This window comes from Nyctereutes procyonoides, unplaced genomic scaffold (genome assembly GCF_905146905.1).
Source record: "Nyctereutes procyonoides isolate TBG_1078 unplaced genomic scaffold, NYPRO_anot_genome, whole genome shotgun sequence".
Classification (NCBI taxonomy): Eukaryota; Metazoa; Chordata; class Mammalia; order Carnivora; family Canidae; genus Nyctereutes; species Nyctereutes procyonoides.
This window is the reverse complement of record NW_026575125.1, coordinates 27042939-27067165: the sequence shown is the minus strand read 5'-3', so window position 1 is coordinate 27067165 and position 24227 is coordinate 27042939. Positions and strand designations below refer to the sequence as shown.

Sequence of the window (24227 nt, the reverse complement as noted above, 5' to 3'; positions counted from 1 at the left end):
CAGTCTCTGAGAACAAAAGCTGCATACAGAAGGTTTACTGGGAAGTATTCTTGGTAGATCTACCCACAAGAAAGTGAGAGGGAGAGTATTGGGCAGAGGGGAGAGGATGACCCACAGTGCAGTTGCTGCTGTAGTGTAAGCCAGTCCAACAGGAAGCATTGGAGCTGGGTTTGTTCTTCAGGGTTGTCTTCAGTTGAGGTTTGGGGGCTTGAACTTGGTATCAAAGTGCTAAGAGCAAGCCACAGGGAGAGATGCAGCTATAATCTATTAGCAGTCATTATTAACAGTATCTGGGGTCCATCTACTCCAGGAGAGAACTCAATGGAGCGCCATAGTATCCACTACAGGTAGGTCTTGGCATATTCTGATTACTCCACAAATGCTACAAAGAGGATATGAAGGAATAGTAATGACAGAAAAATGAACTGGTCATTTTCCACTGGGTCTTAGTGTATCAGAACCACTCTCCCTTTTTAAAAAAAGAAAAAGATTTATTTATTTATTTATTTATTTATTTATTTTATCTGTCTATTTATTTATTTATTTATTTGAGAGAGAGAGAGGTAGAGAGAACACGAGCAGGGGGAGGGGCAGAGGGAGAAAGAGAAGCAGACTCCCTGCTGAGTGCAAAGCTCAACATGGAGCTCGATCTCATGACCCTGAGATCATGGCCTGAGTTGAAATCAGGAGTTGGACACTTAACCAACCTAGCCACCGAGGTGCCTCTATCAGAACCACTCTTATTTATAAGATGGTGTTTATTTTGGTATTCAAAGATCCCTTTTAAGCCTCCTTAACTTGGAAGGGAAAGAATAATGTTCCTATTTTGCCTGGTGCAGGGATTTCACTTTTTCAAATTGTGGCAAAAAAATACATAACAAAAAGATACATAACACAAAACTCACTATCTTAACCGTTTTAAAGTATATGGTACAATTAACTGTATGCATATTGTTGTGCAAAAGATCTCTAGATTGTTCATCTTATGAAAAAAAACTGTATCAAATGACAGAATTTTTTTCTTTTTTAAGGCTGAATTTCATTGTATAGACGCACCCCATTTTTTTAATCCATCAGTGGACATTTAGGTTGTTTCCAGATCTTGCCTATTGTGAATAATGCTGTAATGAACAGAGGAGTGTCCAAATATCTCTATGTCTTTGAAATCCTATTTTCAATCCTTTTAAATATAGATTCACAAGTGGGAATATCCTGGTCATATGGTATTTCTGTTTTTGATTTTCTGAGGAACCTCCATACTGTCTTCCATAGCACCTGCACCATTGTACATTCCTTCACCAACAAATATTCTCTCTTTCTCTCTCTCTCTCTCTCTCTCTCTCTCTCTCTCTCTCTCTCATAGCAGCCATCTGAACAGGTGTAAGGTGGCACTTCATTTTGGTTTTGATTTCCATTTCCCTGATGATGACTGACGTTGAACATCTTTTCATGTGCTTGTTGGCCATTCATATGTCTTCTTTTGAGAAATGTCTATTCAGCTCCTTTGCAGATTTTTACTGGAGTTATTTATTTTTCATGAATTCCCTTTTAATCACTCAAGTCCAGGCCTTCATTCTTAAAACATAGATTGCTTGGAAACTTCCATCTAATTTACTACATCTTGATTTTGGAAAAGTATTTTAATTTATCCAAATTTAGTTTCCTCTCTTACAAATTGGTAGTAATGATGCTCTCCCTGCCCAGACTGCAGTGTTGTGGTGAAGCATCAACAGAGAAAATTACTAAAAAGACATTTTTACACTGTTCAAAGTTCTGTAGAAAAATAAAGTGTTATGAATTCAGAACAAAAAGAATCCACATTTTATGACTACTTAATACTGCTTCATTTACATTGGAGCTAATGATTTCTGTTTTTGTTCTGCTTGATGAAACTCCAGATTAAAACTCTGATGAATGAATCAGTCTGCCTCTCCCCACCTCCCTCTGTCTCTCTGTCTCTCTATGTATATATAGCCCCATCCTTGAATGTTAATGCACTGCTTAGTATATTGTGCCTTTTTCTAATCTGATAACAGCAGCAAATGTTGGTTGAGGCCCTACTGTGTATCAGACATTGCACTGGTTTTGGTGAGGAAGGAAAAGATTATTCTAACACCTTAAGTAGCAGGCCTCATCTTGTGAGTGAGGCTTATGAAGGCATGGCACACGTATAGCAATATTAAAAACTCATTGCTGATTATTTTACTACTTAGAATAAAAATGTAAGTTACCCTCCAAAATAAGAGAGTCCTTTAGACTGAATTGTGTAGAGTGCTGCTTATTACCTGGTTTTGCTCATGTTTGGCTATAAAATCATATCTCTAATATTCAAGTAGGAGCAATTCTGTTAAAAATAAATAAACAACAGATTGGGTTGTTTAGTTCAGGAATTTTTTAAAGTGCTAACATTTTCAGTGGAAAAGCAATATATTTCCTCTAATGAGAACTGTACAGTTTTCCCTAGCTGGTTATACCCAAGTGGAGAAATGGATTTTGGAACTGCTGATCGTCTTTTATCAATAGCATGCTCTTCATTACGATCTGGTCTGGTTTTTCTTCCCTTGTCTTCTGCACTAGGCTCCCTGTTTCATAGCTCTCTTTATTACATTCTCTACCTTGTTCATTTGCAAAGTTAAATGTACACTAAAAGTGAATTTTTACTAAAGGCATTGCCTTTCAAATATCTTATAAAATGCCAGCTGCCTCATTTACAGGAATCATAGAATGACTGTGTGTATCTTCAATTCTGTCTCTCACACTTAAACTTGAAGACTTTCTTTCTAGCTGTGTTCTTTTTGCTGCATCAGCATTTGTTTGATTTCTATACCAATGAGAGGGGCATTTAAAAGCCTGTTTTGGATACAAGTCTTTAATAGGCAGAAATGGATGCTGTATCATTTATCTCCTGCCCTGTAACTAGCTACCCCCAAAGATAATGGCTCAAAATAAGAATCCTATATGTTGCTCATGAATTTCTGGGTCTGCTTTGGGCCAGGCTTATCTAGATGGTTCTTTTACTGGTCTCACTTGGGCTCATTCATGTATTCATGGTCAACTGGTAGTTGATGGCCTCACTCACATGTCTGGCACTTGTTGGTTATGAGATGAAACAATGGGTATGATAGGGTCACTTGCCTATTATTATTCAGTAAGCTAGCATAGTTCACATAGTGCTGAAAGGATAGCCAAGCATATCCCAATATCCAAGCATTTCTCAAGCCGTTGCTTGTGTCATGTTTACTAATATTCTTTTGGCCAAAACAAGTCCTTCGGCCAATCCATATTCAAGTAGTAGAGAAATACATTATAGCTCTTGTTGGGAGAATCTGGAACATCTTATTACAAGGCTCCGGGTACAAGAAAGGAAAGAATTTGTGGACATTTATTCTCTCCCAGAGATACTTTTATTTTGATCACCAAAGCCTTTCTTGTTTAATATCACTCAGTGTTCCCTGACAGCTATAGCTTTGGATATTTACTGTTTCTTCAGTGTCTGCTCTATATCATGTACATAAAAGAAGCGCTTAAAAATTTCACTTAACCAATACTTCTGAGATATAAGAGAGCACAGACTTGGATAGGCATAAAGGATGTCCAGTAAAAATGCTAAACTAGTATATGAACCACACACACACACACACACACACACAGTAGGGAGGGAAGGGAGAGGGGGGAAAATGAAAAAGCTTTTCATCAGCGGTACTGAACCAGAGGCAAATTTCCTCCCCTCAGAGGTCATTCAGTAATGTCCAAAAGCATGATGGGTTGTCACAACTGAGAAGCTGCTCTGACCAAGGATACTGATAAACATCCTACAGTGCACAAGACAGCACCACACAACAAAGAAACGTCTGTACCAAAATGTCAGTAGTGCTAAGGTTGAGAACCTGGCTTTTTACTGAATACATATGGAAAGAATTTATATAGTGTGACTTATAGAAAAGCACTTAGAAGATGCAAACTGAAAAAAGAAGAGGCTAGGGTTATTACTGTTCTCAAATTAGTGAAAGAAGAATACATTTGGGTGAAGTCAGGTTGGAGTTATTCCTCAAGAATAATATTGAACTTGTGGGAGGAAGCCGGATGCACTTCATTGCTATAATCCATGTTTTTATGGCTCGCTCAAGGTGATTTCTCCCCAGCTGGAATGGATATTAGATGTATTTTGTGGGTACTATATATTGTGAACTATAGCTCTTGGAGTCAAAAGCATTTGAGTAGTTAATAATTTTTGATACTGAATGGGACATTTAGAAAAAGTATCTAATGACCAGATCATTTTTAGAAATATGTGTAGTGGTTAATCACATTGTCTTCACATTGTCACTTGTTAATGTGAGATCTTGAGCAAGTATTACCTTTCCGCAAAATGAGAATACCTGCACTGAATATTGTTTGGTAAAATTAAGTAAAACGGGGCTTATAGATAACCTTGCCTGGCACATAAGAAACCCTGAGTAAGTGATAGTGATTATAGTGTTGGTAGTAATCTCTCTTCCTTCCCAGTAGCAGCAATATTTCTACTTGGATTATATTCTTAGTAGCGGGAAAGAATCTGGCAAAAAAAAATGATAAAGTAGTGTCACTGAGCTTCAAAAGTCTAGGGCTCCCACATCTAACAGTTTTTTCCCTAAAATCCAGAAATACAAGTGGGTAACATGAATCCTTGAGTTCTGATTCTCTAGGCCTTGACATGGATAGCACAAGCCCTTATTGTGCTAAAATGTAAATAATTGATGATAGTTGAGTCACACATTTTATTTCCTCTCTAGAGTAAGAAAGGATATAGACAAAAGTAAATGATTATGGATTTGTAACATTTATTTTTAGTTTTCCACCTGGACCTGCAAACGACAAATATTTAGAGCCAAGAAGTGAGGTTGTTCCTTGCCCATGCACAATGGAGTTTTGAGTCCATGCATGATTTTTAACTTTGTTAACATGTACCCTCTAACTCTTAGATATTTCAGTAAGCCAGGTGCCTTCCCTCAAATATTCAAAAAGAAAAGTATTCCCCAATGCTGTTTATATGGAGAATAGTTATTTCATCTATTGGAAATATGCAAGTAGCTGAAAAATCTTTCCTATAATTGATAATATGGAACTTTAAGGCAGTCTGCTCACCTATACAGAATGATACTTTTAAGTATTTTTGCTAGTGTGAGTCCAATACTTTATCATTTAGTCAGCTGACTGACTTTTTACTTACAAAAGTAAAGAAAACAAAAATGTTACCCACATTCACACAACAAAGCAGGGCATAGAATATGTGCTTCTTGCTTTTTTTTATCAACCAAAGGAGACCTGTGAATTACAGAAAAACCACATGTGAACACTTCAAAGGAAGTATGCCAAACACATTGTGTGTGTGTTTTTAAAAAGATTTAGTAGCTCCTTTAAAGCTCTAAGTAAAGCTGTTAGTCTGACTAATCATATACCCCTGAAACCAATTAAATTTGTAGACTAGAGAAATATTCTTCAAACACTTTTGAAAACATGAGAGTTGCCTCCTAAAGCCAACACCTTTTAATTAACAAAATACTCAGAGAATAACTGGTTTGCAATAGTATATTACACCTACTGTTATTCATGCTACTATTCCAGTGTGCCAAACTCAATTCCTTTCAGCTATTTTGAGCTTGAGTTTCTGTCTGCTTGGCTATGGAAAGAAAACACAGTTTTCAGTAGAGATGTTTAATTTTCTAACAAATGCATGGGAAATGCATTATGCTATAGTCACCAGTAGTCAGACAGTACAGGCTCTGTGTGTCCTGTGTACATCTCTCTATACAGATATATGATGTGTATATTCCTTTGGCTTAATGATATACACTGTAATACATGTGGTTCTAACATGAACTAGTTAAGCAAGAAATACAATAGAATCTCTTGCTGGAAGGACAGTCGCTTGTGTGACATCATAAGAACTCTCTTCTGTTGTGACCCCATCCTGGAAGAGATGCTTCACCCAGCATACTTGAGACGAGTAACCTTGGTCTCCATAGTGGTTTGGGAAGCTGAGATCTGAAGCAGCCATTACCAGGGTCAACTCCTTGTGACCCTGGACAATGACTCGAGGCAAGGGGCGGACATCCAGGCAAACATATCAGACCGTAGTGTATTAAACAGGGCATGGAGGAAGGAGTACCTGCTGGCTGGAGGGGAAGCCATTCCCCCATGCTCCTTAGGGAGAACCTAGAAACTCATTGCACAAGTTCAGGTATAAGATTCTGTATAGTTGTTTATGTATCCTAACTCCTTACCTGATCATGATTATGAATTAAGAGAGTTCTCAACAAATTCTCTTCCCATCTTTTAAATTATGGAGTTATTGGAAAACTCTGGGGGGACTAAATATCCCTCCCTGACCTCTAGAGTTAAGATTTTGTTGCTCAGTCTGGGAAAGTACTTGTGGAACGGCCCCCTTACAGATCTGATCAGCCCACATTTTACCTAATAAAGTGATTTGCTCATTTTTCTAGTAGTATGACAGTGGAAAAGAAGGAATCTCATTTTTTTCTTTTTAGATAAAAGTAAAGGCATCTGAAAATACAATATGGTATACATAATAAAATGAAATATTCTCAGGACCTCAAAATTTCTCCTTCGAAACATGTTGCTTAATTTTAAAAAATAATAAGAAAAATACCTGCATGGATCTAGAGACAAGTCTTTTTTTTTAGGAAAAATGAAATATTTTAAATAGTGTTCTAGATAGAATTGGCCTTGATAAAATGTGAACTAGATGGAAATTAGCCTCTTTCTACTTTATGTGATAGCACTTATTTCTCTACTTTTGGAGACCCAAAGTTTCTGAGTTTAGAATCCAGCTCTCAGTTACTATCAATTGCTGATCTCTAGCCACTAGACAAGCAAACAAATAAACACCTAATAATGGGATAAGATTTTGTCCTTCTTAGTGATCATTAGATTTGAGTAGTAAAATGATAATGACTGGAAAATGTTTAAGACTTCAAAGAATAATGTAATTCTATGCCTCATGAAGACTTTTTAGTTATACATTTACCCTGGTTCTCCATAAATCACAGAAATCTAGAGTTGTGATTTGAAAAAAAAAGTGGAATATTTGTCTGGAAAAAGGAGAGAAGAGTTTGCTTAGAAGGGCACAAACCATGAGAGACTCCTAACTCTGGGAAACAAACAAAGGGTTGCAGAAGGGGCGGTAGGTGGGGGGATGGGGTAACTGTGTGACAGGCAATGAGGAAGGCACTTGATGGGATGAGCACTGAGTGTTATACTATATGTTGGCAAATTGAATTTAAATAAAAAAATAAAAAAAGAAGGGCACAAAAGTAGGAAATGGCCAGTGCTCATTGGAGAATATATGGAATAGAGACTGAGATGTTTGCGGGGGTGGGGGCGTGGTGCATGGGCAGAGTAGAGGGAGGAGAGGCTGGAGTATGAATTCTAGTTCAAAGAGCCTAGAATGGCACGCTAATTCATTAAGTCAATACCCAGTAAACATTGAGCAGCAAAAGGAAAAAGAAAAGAAAACTCACATACATACAGTATACCTACTGGCAGGAGAATGCTAGAAGACGTACATGTATCAATTCATAAAATACTTAGAACAATTTCATGAGATTAGTACTGTTTTCCCCATTAGGTAGGTGAATACTCTGAGGCTCACAAAAGCTCAGTTTCTCAAGCAGAATAAAATCCCTTACCTCAAAATGCCTATAACCTCATTCAAGGTTGTATATCTAGGAAATGTTAACACCAGCTGTCTGTGAGAGAAGTACTATTCTAATTGCCGTTTTGTAGAGGAATAAATTGAGATTCAGAGAGCTTAAGTAACCTGCCTAGGGTTCCACAGCTAAGAAATGGCAGAATGAAGATCGAAATCCAACAGTCTGATCTGAGACAGTCTGTTTTACACTCTTCTTCTTCATCCTGTGATCTTTCCTATTTATCCCCTCAACTGAAAAGTGGGGAACAAAAAAAATTGGTTGGTTCTTTTTTCTCTCTTTAATATTTGGTCTTCCTTCCCTAAGCAGTGGCTCTTCCTCCATTAGTTTCTTGTTCTGAGAATAGTTAAAATGACCTGAACAGTGAGATCCTAGAAATATTATGTGTTCTAATCTTCAAGAAACCCACCTTCGAGGTTGTTGTTGTCTTTTAGGAATATCCTGTGTTAGAAGGCCTCGAAATCTACTGGAAGGCTCAGTGTGCACAGATTTGTTTTTTAGATTCATTCATTTATTGAGAGGACATCAATTGAGCACCTACTATATTCCACTACCTGTGCAAGGTACGGGAGCTGGAGCAGTGAACACAGGGTACCCGGTTTCCCATCCCTTTCTCATCGCTGTAGAGGTGTTTTCAGATGTTGAGTGCTGGAGGAGAGGAGACCAGCAATGAAGGGCCTGACTGGTCCATAAATGGGATCCCCTGCCCATGACTGGTATACCCATGGCTATGTTGCTGACCTTTCCATCTCCCTGTAAATCTGTCTCTTCCAACTTTGTACTTGGTGCCACTTCTTTCTTTTCCCTCATTGGAGAACTCTGTGGTATTATCATTCCAGTGTCATTCGTCTGTACTTCTTAGTCATCTTGAATCATTCTCTGTTGTTTAGTCTCTGGCACCAGCCTTTCTTTTCAGTAGACTTCTTTTTTCAAAACAGTTGAAATCTGATAATTCTCTGTATTCTCATCTTTCACTGTATTGAAATTGAAGATGACATGACTGTTTCCACTTCATTAAGCACTTCTTTGTTAGTCAGAAGTAAATCTAGAAAAAAAAATGTCTTCCTGCTCTCTTTTGAGGGTCAAATTTTCAATAAGTCAAGTTTGAAAAGAAAAGAAAAGAAAAACAAAACATTGTCTGACGCTTCCCAGAACTTTGAAATCATCCCAAAGTGCTGTATGTTACCTCAGTATCTGTTGTGTGTCTATTTTAAGAATAATTTGTCCATATTTTCTAGCCAGCCAGGCATTCAGCAGTTAGATCTCCCAGTGATGTTTTAATTTAACTCTTTTTTTTAATCCTCACCCATGCATCCTCTTCAGGGATTCGGCTCCTCTCCTGGAATCCCTTTTAAGATTTTTAGAACCTGTGGGCCCCCATGCTTCCTACTAGAAGTGTTGGATCACAAGATGCTATTTCTGCAGCTGATTATATGTCATTCTTTCTAGAAGGAGCCTCAGAGTAGTGAGAGAGATTCAAAGAACAGTTTCTTCTTTTTCTCCTCAGTATCATTGTTTTTCAGTCATTACTCCTTGGCATTAGTTTTAATTCTATCTGACACCCTACTTTTTTACTTTCTCTCTACCTTGTTCAAGATTATTTCTTCCATGCGCAGATATAACACTTGTCCCTGAGAAACTTAAGATATAGGAGGCATCCTTCCATTTCTCTCACCATCTTCTCGCATAAAAAAAACAACCTTAAAAGTGCAGAAAGCAATACAACCATGAAAAGTAATTTATAGCCACCTCAGAATGGAATGCCCACATGGCCCACTTTTCTTTTATGTTCCTAGAACCTTTCCCTCCCTGTCCCTGGCTCTCAGGTCTCCCAATGAGATGTTGTCCTTTAGAGCTTTCTCTCATAGCTTCTCTTCTAAAGAATGTAGTCCCCTATTTATTTGCTACTTGTCTCCTGGATGTAGTAGGCTTCAGAGACCATGAACTTTAAACCAGATGAGGCATTCTGTTCCCCGCATCACTCACCTTCTATTACCCAGCTCTTTGTTGGTACTTAGTATCAATTCACACCAACAAGCTCAGCCCCCTTTAGTAAATACAGGGCCATGCAAAGAACTTTGAGTTTTTCCCAAATATTTCACGTATTTCTACTCCTCATCTCCAACTTCTCATTTTATTTGTTCATCACTGTGTTTCTTATTTATTGGGTATTTATAAAAATAGTAATACCTAACATTATTACCTACGGTATCAGAAACTGCTAAAATGGTTGTTATTTTCTGGCACTGTTCTATGTACATTTCATATATTAGTCATGGAATCTACACAACTGCCCCTGTAACATTTTCTCTGTTATTGTCCCTTCTTTACTGAGGAGAAAACCTGAAGCTTAGAGAGATTAAGTAATTTAACCAAGGTCACAGAGCTCCTGAGACAAAGATTCTCTACTAGGTGTTTTCACTCTGGAATTTTTGATATTAACCATGTGCCATCTTATGCTATAGTGTTCCACACTATTAATATTTATTTAATATTTCTTAATAACCTTGAAACAGTGTTTCATATCCAAGTAGAAAAACTTTATTAGATCTGATTTTCCAAAAATTATGTAGCTTAGGTTTTCTCCACTGCCAGTCACTTTATGACCAGCCTGAAATAAAAGGAAAAAAATATGATAAACTGTTCCCAATATAAAGTACAGAGCAAAGACAAAAACATTCCATTGGCTCTGATTTCCCAAGGGTCTACCTCCAAAGTAATTTACTTCCTATTCAAAGAAATAAGATCTATACAAACTTGACTTTTGCTTTTTTTTTTCCTTAAATGAGAAAAAAGAAGTAAAACTTTCTCACTTGGTAAGGTCTGAATACTTTTCCTTTACCAATTCCAGTCGATGCAAGAGTTATTTGACAGGACTGTTTAAATTAAATTAATTGTCCAGCTATTAGAATAAGCAAATTCATTTTGAAAGATTGTTAAATATGTACTAGTGAAAAGTTTGAGTCCTTGAATTATCCTACCATGTAGTACTACATAAAATATTCCCATTTTTGGGAAAAATTTATAATGTCATAAATAATACTCTGGCTCCAATTGTTATAATTAAGCTTATTCCATTGTTACTGAAATTGGATTCTTTGCTTGTGTTTCTAATTTTTCTTTTTTTTTTCTTTTTTGCGGAAAAAAAAATAGCTCCCAGTCAGACTGTTACTCTGGTGACACAACCCGCGGTTACCAAGGAAACTGCCATCTCCAAACCAGAAATGCCATCTTCATTGCTGTTGGAGGTACCTGCTCTGGCAGATTTCAACCGAGCTTGGACAGAACTTACCGACTGGCTGTCTCTGCTTGATCGAGTTATAAAATCACAGAGGGTGATGGTGGGTGATCTTGAAGACATTAACGAGATGATCATCAAGCAGAAGGTATGGGAAAAAAGATAAAAAAGCTGGTTGAAATGTTTCGTTAAAGTGAAGATTGTCCACATGTCAGTTCACTCTCCCTAGACCATATTCCCACCAGTTTTTAGGCAGCTTTCCTCTGTCAGCAACACACTATCTCTACCCCATGTAGCTTAAGTATGATTAAAAAAAATTAATGCAATTATCTAAAACCCATAAATTAAAATGAATGTTACAAGGAAAACAATATAAACCTTACAATTATAGTTGGCTTTATTAAATTCACTAAATAACTACTATTTTAAAAAACTTTTATATCAAATATGTAGTTCAACTGAGCTGTTTACATTTAAACTATTTGTTTTGGCAGCCTGTAGTCATACTATATTACAGAATCAAATATAATAATCTGGGAATTGGTTATTCACTCTTTTGAGTTGCCTGTGCCAATTTTCCTCCTATGATGATAAATATCATTGAAAGTCAGCTATAATTTTTTTAGAAAACAAAAGTACCAAACATAATATATTTTTAAACACCTTAGATCTTAATATTCATATTTGTGTAATGCTACAGTCAAATAAACATGTTTTTACTACAAAGATTGCATTTATCAGCCTCTTTGAATCCATTATGCAAAATCATGACATCAGTTAGAAGCAAAGAATACATTGATATAAATCTGGTTGACCTAGCTGGAATAAATACACTGTGTGTCTTTTATATTTCTGAATGAATAAGAAAAATAGTTTTGAAATGTTTATGTGCTGTAGTTATTTCACTGGTAAATGACTTTCACATCTTTTCTACAGAAGTAATAAATTGCATTGAAGGTATTTAGTTGTTACAGAACTACTTTTCAAAAAAAGCAGGAGTCAAGCAGACAGATTTCTTTTTTAAAATGAACTTTAGCAATTCAGTAGGAATAAAAGTAAGTGGATAGTAAGCAATCTGAATTTAAAATACCTTAATTTCAGACACAGGAGACCTGAATTAAGCATTCTTTGTCATTTGCAAATGACATGATTGTGGTCAAATCCTTCTCTGGATCTCAGTTTCCTTTTCTGGACACAGGACACACAGATTCACATTCATATTCACCACATAGTGATGGACATGCATATATATAAAGACATTAACTAATATATACATATGTGTAATTTGTTTCACTGCTCCTTTAAAACAAGTATTAGTAGCCACATTCTTTAGCACAAATCACTGAGATGTCATACTTCTAGTAGGTAGCAGAGCAAAGATTCAAATCCAAGTCTATTTGGTTCCTAAGCCTAAGTATTTTTACTTACTACATATATTGCTTGCTAGTATTAATGTAAATGTGACTACCATTTGGTGATATATATATGGTTTTATATATATTGTCTGCCCCAGACACAGTGCTAAGCATTTATAATTTCAGTGTGCTGATACATGCAGAAGTATGAGATTATATTCTTTCATAGTATCATGTCTAACTAGATATGAATAGATAGTGTTAGATACAAATACTACTAAGACTATTACTAACCAGAGGAAGCAATATGTTACAATGTTTGAGGCAAGGGCTTTGGAGTTAGATAGTACATCAACTGATGTTAGTAATTAATATTAGATTATAAATCATCTGCTCTCACAGCATTTGGAAAATAAGAGCTTGTTTCCACATCTACACCCGGTTCTGCCATTGGCATTATGGCCTCCTGTACAAGTCATTGGGTAGTAGAGTGGGAGAAGAAGTCCACCCCCCCTTGTGAAGGGTTTGTGATCCTAGCCCTTAGAATCTGCTTTAGAATCTACCGCCTCAGCAGTCTTCAGAAATATGTTTGTCTTTTTCAGAAATGACTACTAATTTGATGCCTCTTCAAAATGATAGTCTTTAAAGACAGATCCAAAATTAATTCAGAGGGGATGCCTGGGTGTCTCAGTGGTTGAGCGTCTGACTTTGGGTCCGGGCGTGATCCCGGGGTCCTGGGATCGAGTGCCACATCAGGCTCCCTGCGTGGAGCCTGCTTCTCCCTCTGCCTTTGTCTCTGCCTCTCTCTCTCAGTGTCTCTCATGAATAAATAAATAAAATCTTTAAAAACAAACAAAATTAATTTAAAGGAGAAGTTCAAGTGCCATGCCTAGGGTCACAGAAAGCCAGGAATTTTTAAATGTTATATATAAAATGTTTCTTATATATTTTTATGTATGTCATATTTAGATAAATATATATACAATTTTAATGTTATATATATGAGATAGTGATATATATCTGTATATAGATATATACAATATTATATATATATATATATATATATATATATATATCACCCTTCTCTTGGTGAACAGTAAAGTGATATTCCTGCTTCTTCCCCTACCAATTTTTTTAAAAGATTTTATTTATTCATTCATGAGAGAGAGAGAGAGAGAGAGGCAGAGACATAGGCAGAGGGATATGGAGGCTCCTCTGTGGGGAACCTGTTGAGGAACTTGATCCCAGGACCCCGGGATCACACCCTGAGCCCAAGGCAGATGCTCAACCACTGAGCCACCCAGGCGTCCCTCTTCCCCTCCTATTAAAAAAATATTTATAAAGGCATTGCCAGGTCTTGTCTTTTATAGCTTTCAGTCTGTAAATGGTCAGTAAAATGATCCTAAATAAACATTTAAAAAGTTTGTATGTGTGGGTGTGGATGTGGGTGTGTGGGTATGGGACAAGAAAAAGAGATAAGTTTGGGGAAGTATTTATTACAATATCAGGGAATAAACATTTTTTCTATGTACAGTTCTAAATAAAACAATCCTAAGTTTAAGATTTGAGGTGTGAGAAATGAGGTAATGTTCTAAAAGGACTTTATAAACTTCAAAAGACTATCAGTGCCTATTAATTCATTTAACAAATTTTTATTGAGCCACTACTAAGTACCTGGGAAGTTCACAGTTGGACAAGATAGCAATACACAGATTAAAGCAGGTGAGGAAAAAAAGTAATAATAGCACTATGATAGAAATAAATTTTAGGATAATACCTAACACATATTTAACACTAATTATATACTAGTCACTTTTAAGTACTTCCTGTGTATTACTCCATGCTCACAACACTGAGATTGATAGTAAAGCACAGTGAGGTTAAATAACCTGCACAAGGCCAAGTACTAAAGAGATAGCAGCGGAATTTGAACTCATGAAGTCTGATTTCAGGCTCCCCACCATAGTTTCCACCTCCCTGGGCATGGTTGGGGGATGCTATGTGGACTTACTTCAGGAAGATGGCAACTGACTAAGCCAGGGAAGAGAACAGAGGTCAAGAAAAAATTTCTTGAAGCAGCTAAAACTTAAGCCAACTATTAGAAAACAAGGTGGAAATAATCCAGTATAAAACAGAAAGGTGATTCTAGCAGAACCAAGTTACACTTTTCGTTACTGTGGAAAACAATGTAGTGTGTTATATAAATTGTGATTCATATGGCTGAAATTAAGGAGCGAGGAAGAAATTGATGGAGTAGAGAAGGATGGGCTAGGAATTGGGGATCTTCCCTTGCTAGAACAAAAGGTTTCGATTATGGCCTGCAGGCAGTGGCAATGTTTGAAGCTATTTTAAACAAAGAGGTAAAATCATCATCTATAGTTTAGTTGAATATTAATAGGGTTTTCTGGATGTAAGCAACAGAAAAATCCTCTGATTAAATCAAGCAGAAAGTGAATGTACTGGAACTGGCATGAAGGCAGTGGGAAAAAGCTTGGGGAAAAAAGATACCTGAACATATCTTGGCATGTAGTTCATGGTAACTACTCAAGACTGTCTTTGTGATTCTGTTTTTCTGCATGCTATAACTATTCAGAACACAAAGTCCTGGAAGAGGGAATCCAGTTGACATTGCCTGGGTCACAGACCTATCTCTAGATAGAGGAGAGCAGAGAACTTTGCTTTAAAACCGTCTCCTTCCAAAAGCCCTCACAGTGAGTCTGTGTGTCACAGAGAAGGTTGTTCCCCTCTAGGAGTGCACAAATAAAGGGGATTTGTACGAGGCTATTATCTTCATCTAAGCAATATGTTTATCTATTTCAACTTTGCTATGTGGAGACCTGAAATAAAGACGATGTATAACCTCGGGACCTTAAACTTAACTTTCATCTCTCACAAACAGTAACTGGTTCTCAAGAAATGTTGATTGTTTGATGGATAATGTGAATGAAGTGTGATAACGATAGCTTTATTTTTAACAGAGACTGAAATTTGGGATTTTAATTGTGGCTACAAAGCATCATAATTTAGATAAGAGGTTGTAACAACACTTCACGAATCTAGGAGAACTTAGTTTTGAACTTAGGAGGTTCAGATCAAACTTAAGACATGCAGTGATTGAAATATTATTCCTAGAAAGGCAATAAGGACCAGACATTTGAATAAGTTAGCTCTTCATAGTTCTAGACCTTGAATTCAAAATCATACATGTAATATTAAGCTTCTGTTCTCCTTTTACATAACTTCTTTTATGTTCTTAGTTTAGAAAACTGGGATGCCACTAATTTGAAATAAAAGTAATTTTTACTAAAAAAATGCAATTTTTGCTAAATGAATTATATTAAGCGAAAAAGAATTTTAAATGACAACTATAACTTTTTAAAAGTTTATAAAATGTGGTCATTTAAAAAAATTAAGCAACTTGTCTGCTTAACTTTGGAGAGCAAAATATATACCATTATATTGTAGAGGCAGAGAATTGTGAAATATGCAAGTTAAACCTTTAAAAGGAAAACATACATGAAGCTCCAAGTTGATTTCCTAACATTGTGCATTAATAGCAGAGGGTGATTTATAATTTATAGTTTTGAATCAAAAAAATCTGATTTTTAAAAATGCTCTTTTTATTTCATCATGTTTAAGTAAAATGGAAACAAAATTGTTTTGACAATTATTCACAGTTTTCTTTTTCTGACATAATCTATCAAATTAAGGGGGAAATATGTCTAGAGTTTCTCACTGAAAATATGACCATTTGAGAAAGGCAGGATGGAAAGACAAAGGAAGTGGGGAAGGGAGGAGGGAAGGAAGGAAGGAGGGAGGGAGGGAGGGAAGGAAGGAAGGAAGGAAGGAAGGAAGGAAGGAAGGAAGGAAGGAAGGAAGGAAAGAAGGAAGGAAAGAAGGAAGGAAAGAAGGAAGGAAAGAAAGAAGGAAGGAAAGAAAAAAGGAAAATTAGGGGAAAAAGAGGGAGGGGAAGAGAAATGGAAGAAGGGATGGAGGGTGGGAGGGAGAGAAAAGTTGGGGAAACAAGAGAGGTAGATGGCAAATTTGAGGAGAACTTTGTGGCAGTAAAGAACTAATTGTGTTGCTATCAACAGACAAGATTTAGGTGGCCATAAGATATCATTATTTTTTATACTACTGGTATCTGGTTGCCCGTGTTAAATAAATTATAGACTTTTTTCAAGTCACTTCGGCCAAGTGTTGAGTAATTCACCACTAAGTCTAAACCACAGGCACTGTGTTGAATTGAATTGGCCAAGGAGTTTTATCCTCTAATAAGAACTCTCCAGGTTGAGTTTGAGAAAAATTGGCCAATCTGGACAAGTTGATAATAGCATTGTTCAAGATTCATTTTTAACTACACACTACACTTCTACCTGGGAGATTTCATTATCCAAAAATTGAATTATCCATTTTAGTAGATACAGTCTATATTTAAATGGGAAATAATTACTTGGATGTGTTTAATTTTTTATTGTTAAGGTCAAAGTCTTTAATAAAAGTTCCATGATTATTTTTTGAACTCTGGTTCTATCTACACAGAGAGGAATTGAATAATGGCTCCAGAATCAGTCTGACTATAACTTTGATTGAAAAAATTCAGCCACAATCTTACGACAAAAGAACTCGTCTAGATGGACCTAGAAGGATTAGTGAAACAGTGCTGTGTGTGTGGGGGGGGGGAGCATTGGTTAAACTAAAAACAAAACCAAACAAAACGTTTCTTGGTTTTACTCTGTTGTCATGAGCATAGCAGCAAAGTGGATATTGTAAATAGTTTCCCTTACTCAACAAATGAGAAAAGTTACAGACAATACAGGTAATTGGTCTAAGGGTATTAGTGAATGTAATTGTCCTAATGTAAATCCAGACCTCTTGCATATAATGTTTCTTAGTTCTTTTTTATTTTCTGTGACCCCCTTTTCTTAAGCATCTCCTCAGTTCTCCACCAAAATCCAGACAAGATACACACAGTTTATTTTAATGGGTATCTAACGGATTTCACAAGTTGTAGGACAGTCATCTTAGAGTGAGGAGATTAATTTTCTGGTTTTTTTTTCTTTTAACAAACAACCATCCAGTCCTCGTCATCTAATCTTTGCACTTCTGTACAACCTTGTATAAGAAACACCACTCCAGAGGGTGTGGTCTTTCCATATATAGAAGGTGTGTTTTATTCTACAAAGAATAATGTTGTAATATGTTTGGCTGAGGATATTTGCAAATTTTGTACTGCAATTATCTTCTGACTAATGTTCGTGTCTCTTGTAGAAAGCTCATAACTGTGTGAATCACTGCTCCACATGCATACAATTTTCTTTCCCTACCTAATGAGAGCCAAATTCACTATTATCTTCACTGAAGGATGTAAAGATAATTCAATGTCAACAATATGACTTAAATTATACTCTCTGGTCATGATAAAATAAATTCCCCTTAAAGACAAAGGTCACAGAGTTGCAAACACAAAAGAAATCCTATTTTTGAAGTGTCATAATAACCTTTTTATAGAAAGTGATGCCATACACTTTTTGGCTTAAAGATAAACATAAGTTCTACCAAACTACATATTTCAAAATCTATGAATGGAAATGCATATCTTAATACATTTCAGTTCAGTTCACTGTAAAATTTTCTGTCAAAACCTTATCAAGTAAAACTGAACCATGATATTTACACGAATTCTGATAAAAGCCAGTATACTGTGTTTCCAGTAAAATACCAGTGGGATTCTGATAAGGAAGTTAATGTTTGTCATTGTTTTTAAATAGTGAATTCTATTTCAAAATTTTCTTGCTTGGGTCTAAATAAAGCCTTTATGTGAAATGGCTTTTATTATTTTCATAAAAATACCTAAAATATGCGATCTTCTCTGTTTTATAAGAAAGCAATATAAGTAATTTGATATCTTTTAATCTTTTTTGAAAGCTATATAATGTTATTATACTCTGAATGTTATTACCTGCCTTGGGGGCTTTTCATTTCACCATAATTTTGGGGCCTTGAAGACTATAATTGAAGTTGCAGTGTGCAATAATGTAAGTTCCTCTTACTAATGCACTTAATGTTAGGGTAATGGTAGGTAATGTTCATGTTAGGTGCATGGTTCTTTGCTCATTCACTCCTCAGTTCAACAAATTGTCTTTGAAAACCCATGTTGCAAAGCATGCTAAAGACGGGTAGAGGACTATTAGGAAATGATATTGGAAAGATAGTGGGGTAACAGCTTGGATTTAAATTTGACTTCCTGTGTGTGTCAGCAAATAATTGAGATTGAGATAAAACAGTGTTCACATATAACTACTATTAAGTGTTTCTGTACTTATGCACACTTTTCTGTATATGATTACTTACATTAAAGTGATAAATATATGTGTGTTTATATATATATTATTAACATACATATGAGGTAGATATTTTTAGTTTTCAGTGAAAATATATACTACAAATTTTTTGTCCCCCAAATGCTTGCTTTCAGACCTGAGTTACATTGTCATGCAGATCCATTAGAGATATAGTGACTGTTTTTTTTAATAAATTAATTTTTTATTGGTGTTCAATTTACCAAAATACAGAATAACACCCAGTGCTCATCCCGTCAAGTGTCCCCCTCAGTGCCCGTCACCCATTCACCCCCACCCTCTGCCCTCCTCCCCTTCCACCACCCCTAGTTCATTTCCCAGAGTTAGTAGTCTTTATGTTCTGTCTCCCTTTCTGATATTTCCCACACATTTCTTCTCTTTAAAGAGCTTTTGATGTAAGACTACGTTTTCATTCATCTGCTATTTATTGAACACTTGCTGGTGAAAGACATTAGTGTTTTCTGCTCCTGGGGATTAAAAATAAAAAGAATAGGCAGAGAGAGGAAGGTGGTGGTGAAGTACAAGGACCCTAGGCTTGCTTCATCCTATGAACACCACTAGATAACTATCGAATCATCCTAAATACCCCAGAAATCAACCTGAAGACTGACAAAACAAACTCCACAACTAAAGGGGAAGAAGCCACATCAAAGAAGGCAGGAAGTACAGAAAGGTTTAGTCTAGAAAGGAATCTAGGCCGCTGTGGTGGGGAGGGAGCAGTGGGCACAGAGAAGGGAGAAGGAGAGAAGAACACACAGGGGAATGCACAAGGAGAATGTTTCCCCATAGCCACTGGCTTGGAAAGTGAGAGAGGCTAAATTCTATGAATTCTTGTGACCAGTGGGACTTTAAAGCCTTGAGTTTTAGAGGTCAGGGGGCTTGGCTGGGGTAGAAGTTGGAGGACACTGTGCTGCTCCTGGAGAGAAGTCAGGCAAACAACAAGGATGCATACAGTATGAAACAGGATCCAAAGAGATCCTGGGGCACACAGTGGGGAGATTATTCACTCTTCTTGAAGCATGTCTCTGAGAGGAAGCATTCTTGGGAGATGCCTCTCCGGGAACAAATGAGCTAGCCAGTGCCATTTTCTTCCTCATCCCCTCAGCATAAACACAGAGTCACCTGCTGAAAGTAGCACAATGACGACACTGGCTACTAAATTTGCTTACCCTAAGTCCCCCCCCCCCCGCTCTCTGATGGAGCCGCTCTACTCAGCCACACCAGCTTCAGTCCAAATGTGGTAGGCGCCTCCCCCAGAAGACCAGCACAAACCCCTGCCTACACCACATCTCCCAATCAGAGGATTTTATAGGGTCTCATTTCTGGTGGAGGTGGTGACAGGTCTCATTTCACAAGCAGACCAGAGCACACCTAGTTAAAACTCACTACATTCAGGCCAGGGGCCAAACACAGGAGCTGGGTCTTTGAAAAATTTAATAAAACTCATAAACCTCTAGCAGACTTATCAGAAAGAAGAGAGAAAGGTCCCAAATGAAATCACAAATAAAAGAGGAGAAATAACAACCAATACCACAGAAATACAAACAATTATAAGAGAAAATTATGAGAAGCTACATGTCAGCAAGTTGGACAAACTGGAAGAAACGGATAAATTCTAGAAACATATAAATTACCAAAACTGAAGCAGAAAGAAATAGAAAACTTGAACAGACTGATAACAAGCAATTTATTCAGTAACCCAAAAACTCCCAACAAACAAAAGTTCAGGACCAGATCACTTCACAGGTGACTTCCACCAAACATTTAAAGATATAATACCTATTTTTCTCAAAGTATTCCAAAAAAATAGAAGAGAAAGTAAAACTTCCCAATTCATTTTTTGAGGCTAACATTACCCTGATACTGAAACCAAATAAAGATACCACCAAAAAAGAGAACCACAGACCAATATTTCTGATGAACTTAAATGCAAAAATCCTCAACAAAATACTACCAAATCAAATCCAGTTATACATTAAAAAAATCACAACAACCAAGTGGGATTTATTTCTGGATTGCAAGAAATAAATTCACAAATATTCACAAATCAACATGATACATCACATTAAATTTTTTTTAAAAAAGGATAGGAACCATATGATCCTTTCAAGATGCAGAAAAAGCATTTGACAAACTACAACATCCATTCATGATAAAAACTCCCAACAAAGTAGGTTTAGATGAAACATACCTCAACATCATAAAGCCCATCTCTGAAAAACCCACAGCTAATATCATCCTCAATGGGGCCTAAGTGTAAGACTGGCAAAACATAAAAATCTGACAAAAGAACCAGGCAGTAACTTTTTTGACATCAGCCATAGCAACTACTTTTTAGATATGTCCCCTGAGACAAGGGAAACAAAAGCAAAAATAAACTATTGGGGCTTCATCAAAATAAACAGTTTCTGCATAAAGAAGGAAACAATCAACAAAACTAAAAGGCAACCTACACAATGGGAGAAAATATTTGCAAATGATATATTGGATAAAGAGTTAGTATCCAAAATCTATAAAAAACTTATACAACTCAACACCCCAAAAACAAATAATTACATTAAAAAATGGGCAGAAGACATGAACTGACATTCCTCCAAAGAAGACCTTCAGATGGCCGACATATGAAAAAGTACACACCCTCACTCATCATCAGAGAAATGCAAATCAAGATGATCATAAGATATCACCTCACACCTCTCAGAATGGCTAAAATCAACAACACAAGACACAATAGGTGTTGGTGAGAATGTGGAGAAAAGAGAATCCTCTTGTGCTATTGGAGGGAATACAAACTGGTGCAGCCACTCTGGAAAACAGAATGGAAGCTCCTCAAAAAGGTAAAAATAGAACTACCTTACAATCTAGCAATTGGACTACTAAGTACTTACCCAAAGAATACAGAAATACTAATTAAATGGGGTACATGCACCCCAGTGTTTATAGCAGCATTATCTACAATAGCCAAACTATGGAAGCAGCCCAAGTGACCACTGACTAATGAATGGATAACGGAAATGTATGTATACTTATATATGTACACATGTATATGTACACACATGATGGAATATTATTCAGCCATAAAAAGAATGTAATCTTGCCATTTGCAACGACATGGATGGAGCTAGAGTGTATTATGCTAAGTGAAACCAGTTAGAGAAAGACAAATACCATATGACTTCACTCATATGTGGAATTTAAGAAACAAAACAAGCAAACAGAAAAGAGAGAGAGGCAAACCAGGAAACAGACTCTTACCTATAGTGAATAAGCTGATGGTTATCAGAGAGAAGGCGGTTAGGGGGTTGGATGAAATAAATGATGGAAATTATGGATTCCACTTGTGATAAGCTCAGGGTAACTCATGACAGTGTTGAATTACTGTATTACATACCTGAACCTAATATTACATTGTATCTTAACTAACTGGAATTTAAATAAAAAATTAAAATTGAAAATAATGAAACTATATAAACTTCAATATTAGAGTATATATTCTGTGAAGAAAGCATAAAAGGCAAAAAGAAGTAATTGCCACAAGAAAAAAAATGCTATGGTAGTTTTAATCATATATACTAGAATGAATGAATGAGTGAATCATTTATTTCTTTCCTTTTAATGTGTGCCTGACTCTCTCATAGAAAAGAAATTAAGCTACACTTTTCTTTCCACGTCTTGTTAATTTTTATTCAATAACCTGGGGATGAAAATTTATTTTTGCATAATATGTTCTAATATTTTTAATTTTCATAATCCAAGTCCATTGATCAGTAAATTTTCAAGGTTATCATAGCTGCATTGTTTTAAAAATAGAAGCAGTAGGATTGACTATAGTCTTGTGATCTTTTATGAATTCACTAAAAAAAAATACCAGGGTTTCTAGAGTTATGTGAGTCAATTCTTTATTAGATTTATAAAAGTAGCTGTGAGTATAATTTTAGTAATTCACAAATCTTTCCAGATTCCCTTATCTTTATGTTTTGCATTCTGTGTACATAAGTAGCATCGTATATATTTCTTATAATTTATTCAGGGAAAGGATATCTTCTGTGTGATTTATGCCAAGAATAGAAATGCTTTTATTTACCTGATATATTCTCCTTCCAAACAGAATCAACTTTTTAATGATAGACTTCACCCTTGGCCCTGCCAAATGATTTAATCTATGTTCAGCTCTTGGATTATTTTTAAACCTTCCAACTAGTAATAAGAAAAAGTAAAGCCATTGGCAAAGTTTGGGGCAGAAGTATATAGATAAATCTCTGTTTAAGAAAGTGGAGAGAAGAGAATAATTTACACTTAACTCCTTCATGCTTTTCCCCCCCTAAACCTGAAAGAACAAGATCATGGTGAGAGGGAAAATAATCTATAGCAACTCCATTGAGGCTAAGCTTTTCTGTCATGTCACATTATATGAAAATCATAAAAAAGCTGCTGCAGATAGAACCATAACTGCCCCTTGAGAAATCTGACATAAAAATCAAACCACCACTTTACTATACTTCCCCAAGTTCGATTTTATTTTTTTTAAGATATATAATAGGTGTTAGGCACTACAAGAAGACAGTTCTTGGAAGCAGATAATAGCAGATGCAAAGAATGTAAGCAGGCAAGAAGTTATACATAATGAGATTTTACAGTAAAAGTATTCCCTAAATCAAAATGAGGATGTATTTTACTTTTAGTGCTGGGAACTTTTTAGATGACAATGGTGCAACCATTCGCAGGTGTGAATTCTACCCAAATCCAATTATGAAGTGACCACACCAATGACTTAGGGTTCCTTCACACTCCTTCAAGTTTATGATAATGATTAGAAATATAGAGTTGACTGGTTTGTCAGAGCATTGAAGCTTTTGAAATCTATCCCTGCCTGCTCTGTGAAGTTTGTTTTGATAACATCAATCTATATTTGTCTTTTTAAATCAGTGATTCACTGCAAAATTTTTTTGTCCATTAACCATATATTTTCTTTTAAAGCTGTCTCTGCTATCTTAAACTTCTCTTTTAAAACATTTATTAGCCTTTTGCCTTTTTGCATTTTAACCCTTGAGAGGAATTTAAATTTCCTTAAAGGGGGATCCCTCGGTGGCGCAGCGGTTTGGCGCCTGCCTTTGGCCCAGGGCGCGATCCTGGAGACCCGGATCGAATCCCACATCGGGCTCCCGGTGCATGGAGCCTGCTTCTCCCTCTGCCTGTGTCTCTGCCTCTCTCTCTCTCTCTGTGACTATCATAAATAAATAAAAATTAAAAAATAAAAAAAAATAAATTTCCTTAAAGGCAGGCATAGTATTCTTTTTGCTATAGCAACTAAAGACATACTAGGTGTTTTATAAACCATTGTTTATTTTATATTCATGGATGACTAGTTTTGCTTAGCATTTAAAATTTAACCTTGTTATAGGAGCATGTGCATATTTTATTTTAACTTTTAAGTGCAACATGTCTTCTGTTTGTTTTTGGTGAGAGATGAATGAAAGGCTTCTGGAAATTAAATTTACTATGTCAAAAAAACAGTCATAACTTTATAAGAATTTTAAAAATTAAAGGATTTTCCCTCAATTAA

At 36.1% G+C, this 24227-nt stretch overlaps 1 protein-coding gene across 6 annotated transcripts in view; it reads left to right on the top strand.

The window, feature by feature from the left end:
* The window catches only part of DMD (dystrophin), a 2039779-nt gene that overhangs the window by 1405165 nt on the left and 610387 nt on the right, over window positions 1-24227 (top strand). For all 6 annotated transcript variants that reach the window (XM_055339022.1, XM_055339018.1, XM_055339021.1 and 3 more), the window contains one exon: window positions 10863-11095. In XM_055339022.1, the coding sequence (XP_055194997.1) occupies window positions 10863-11095 (233 nt within the window). The remainder of the gene's footprint in view (window positions 1-10862; window positions 11096-24227) is intronic.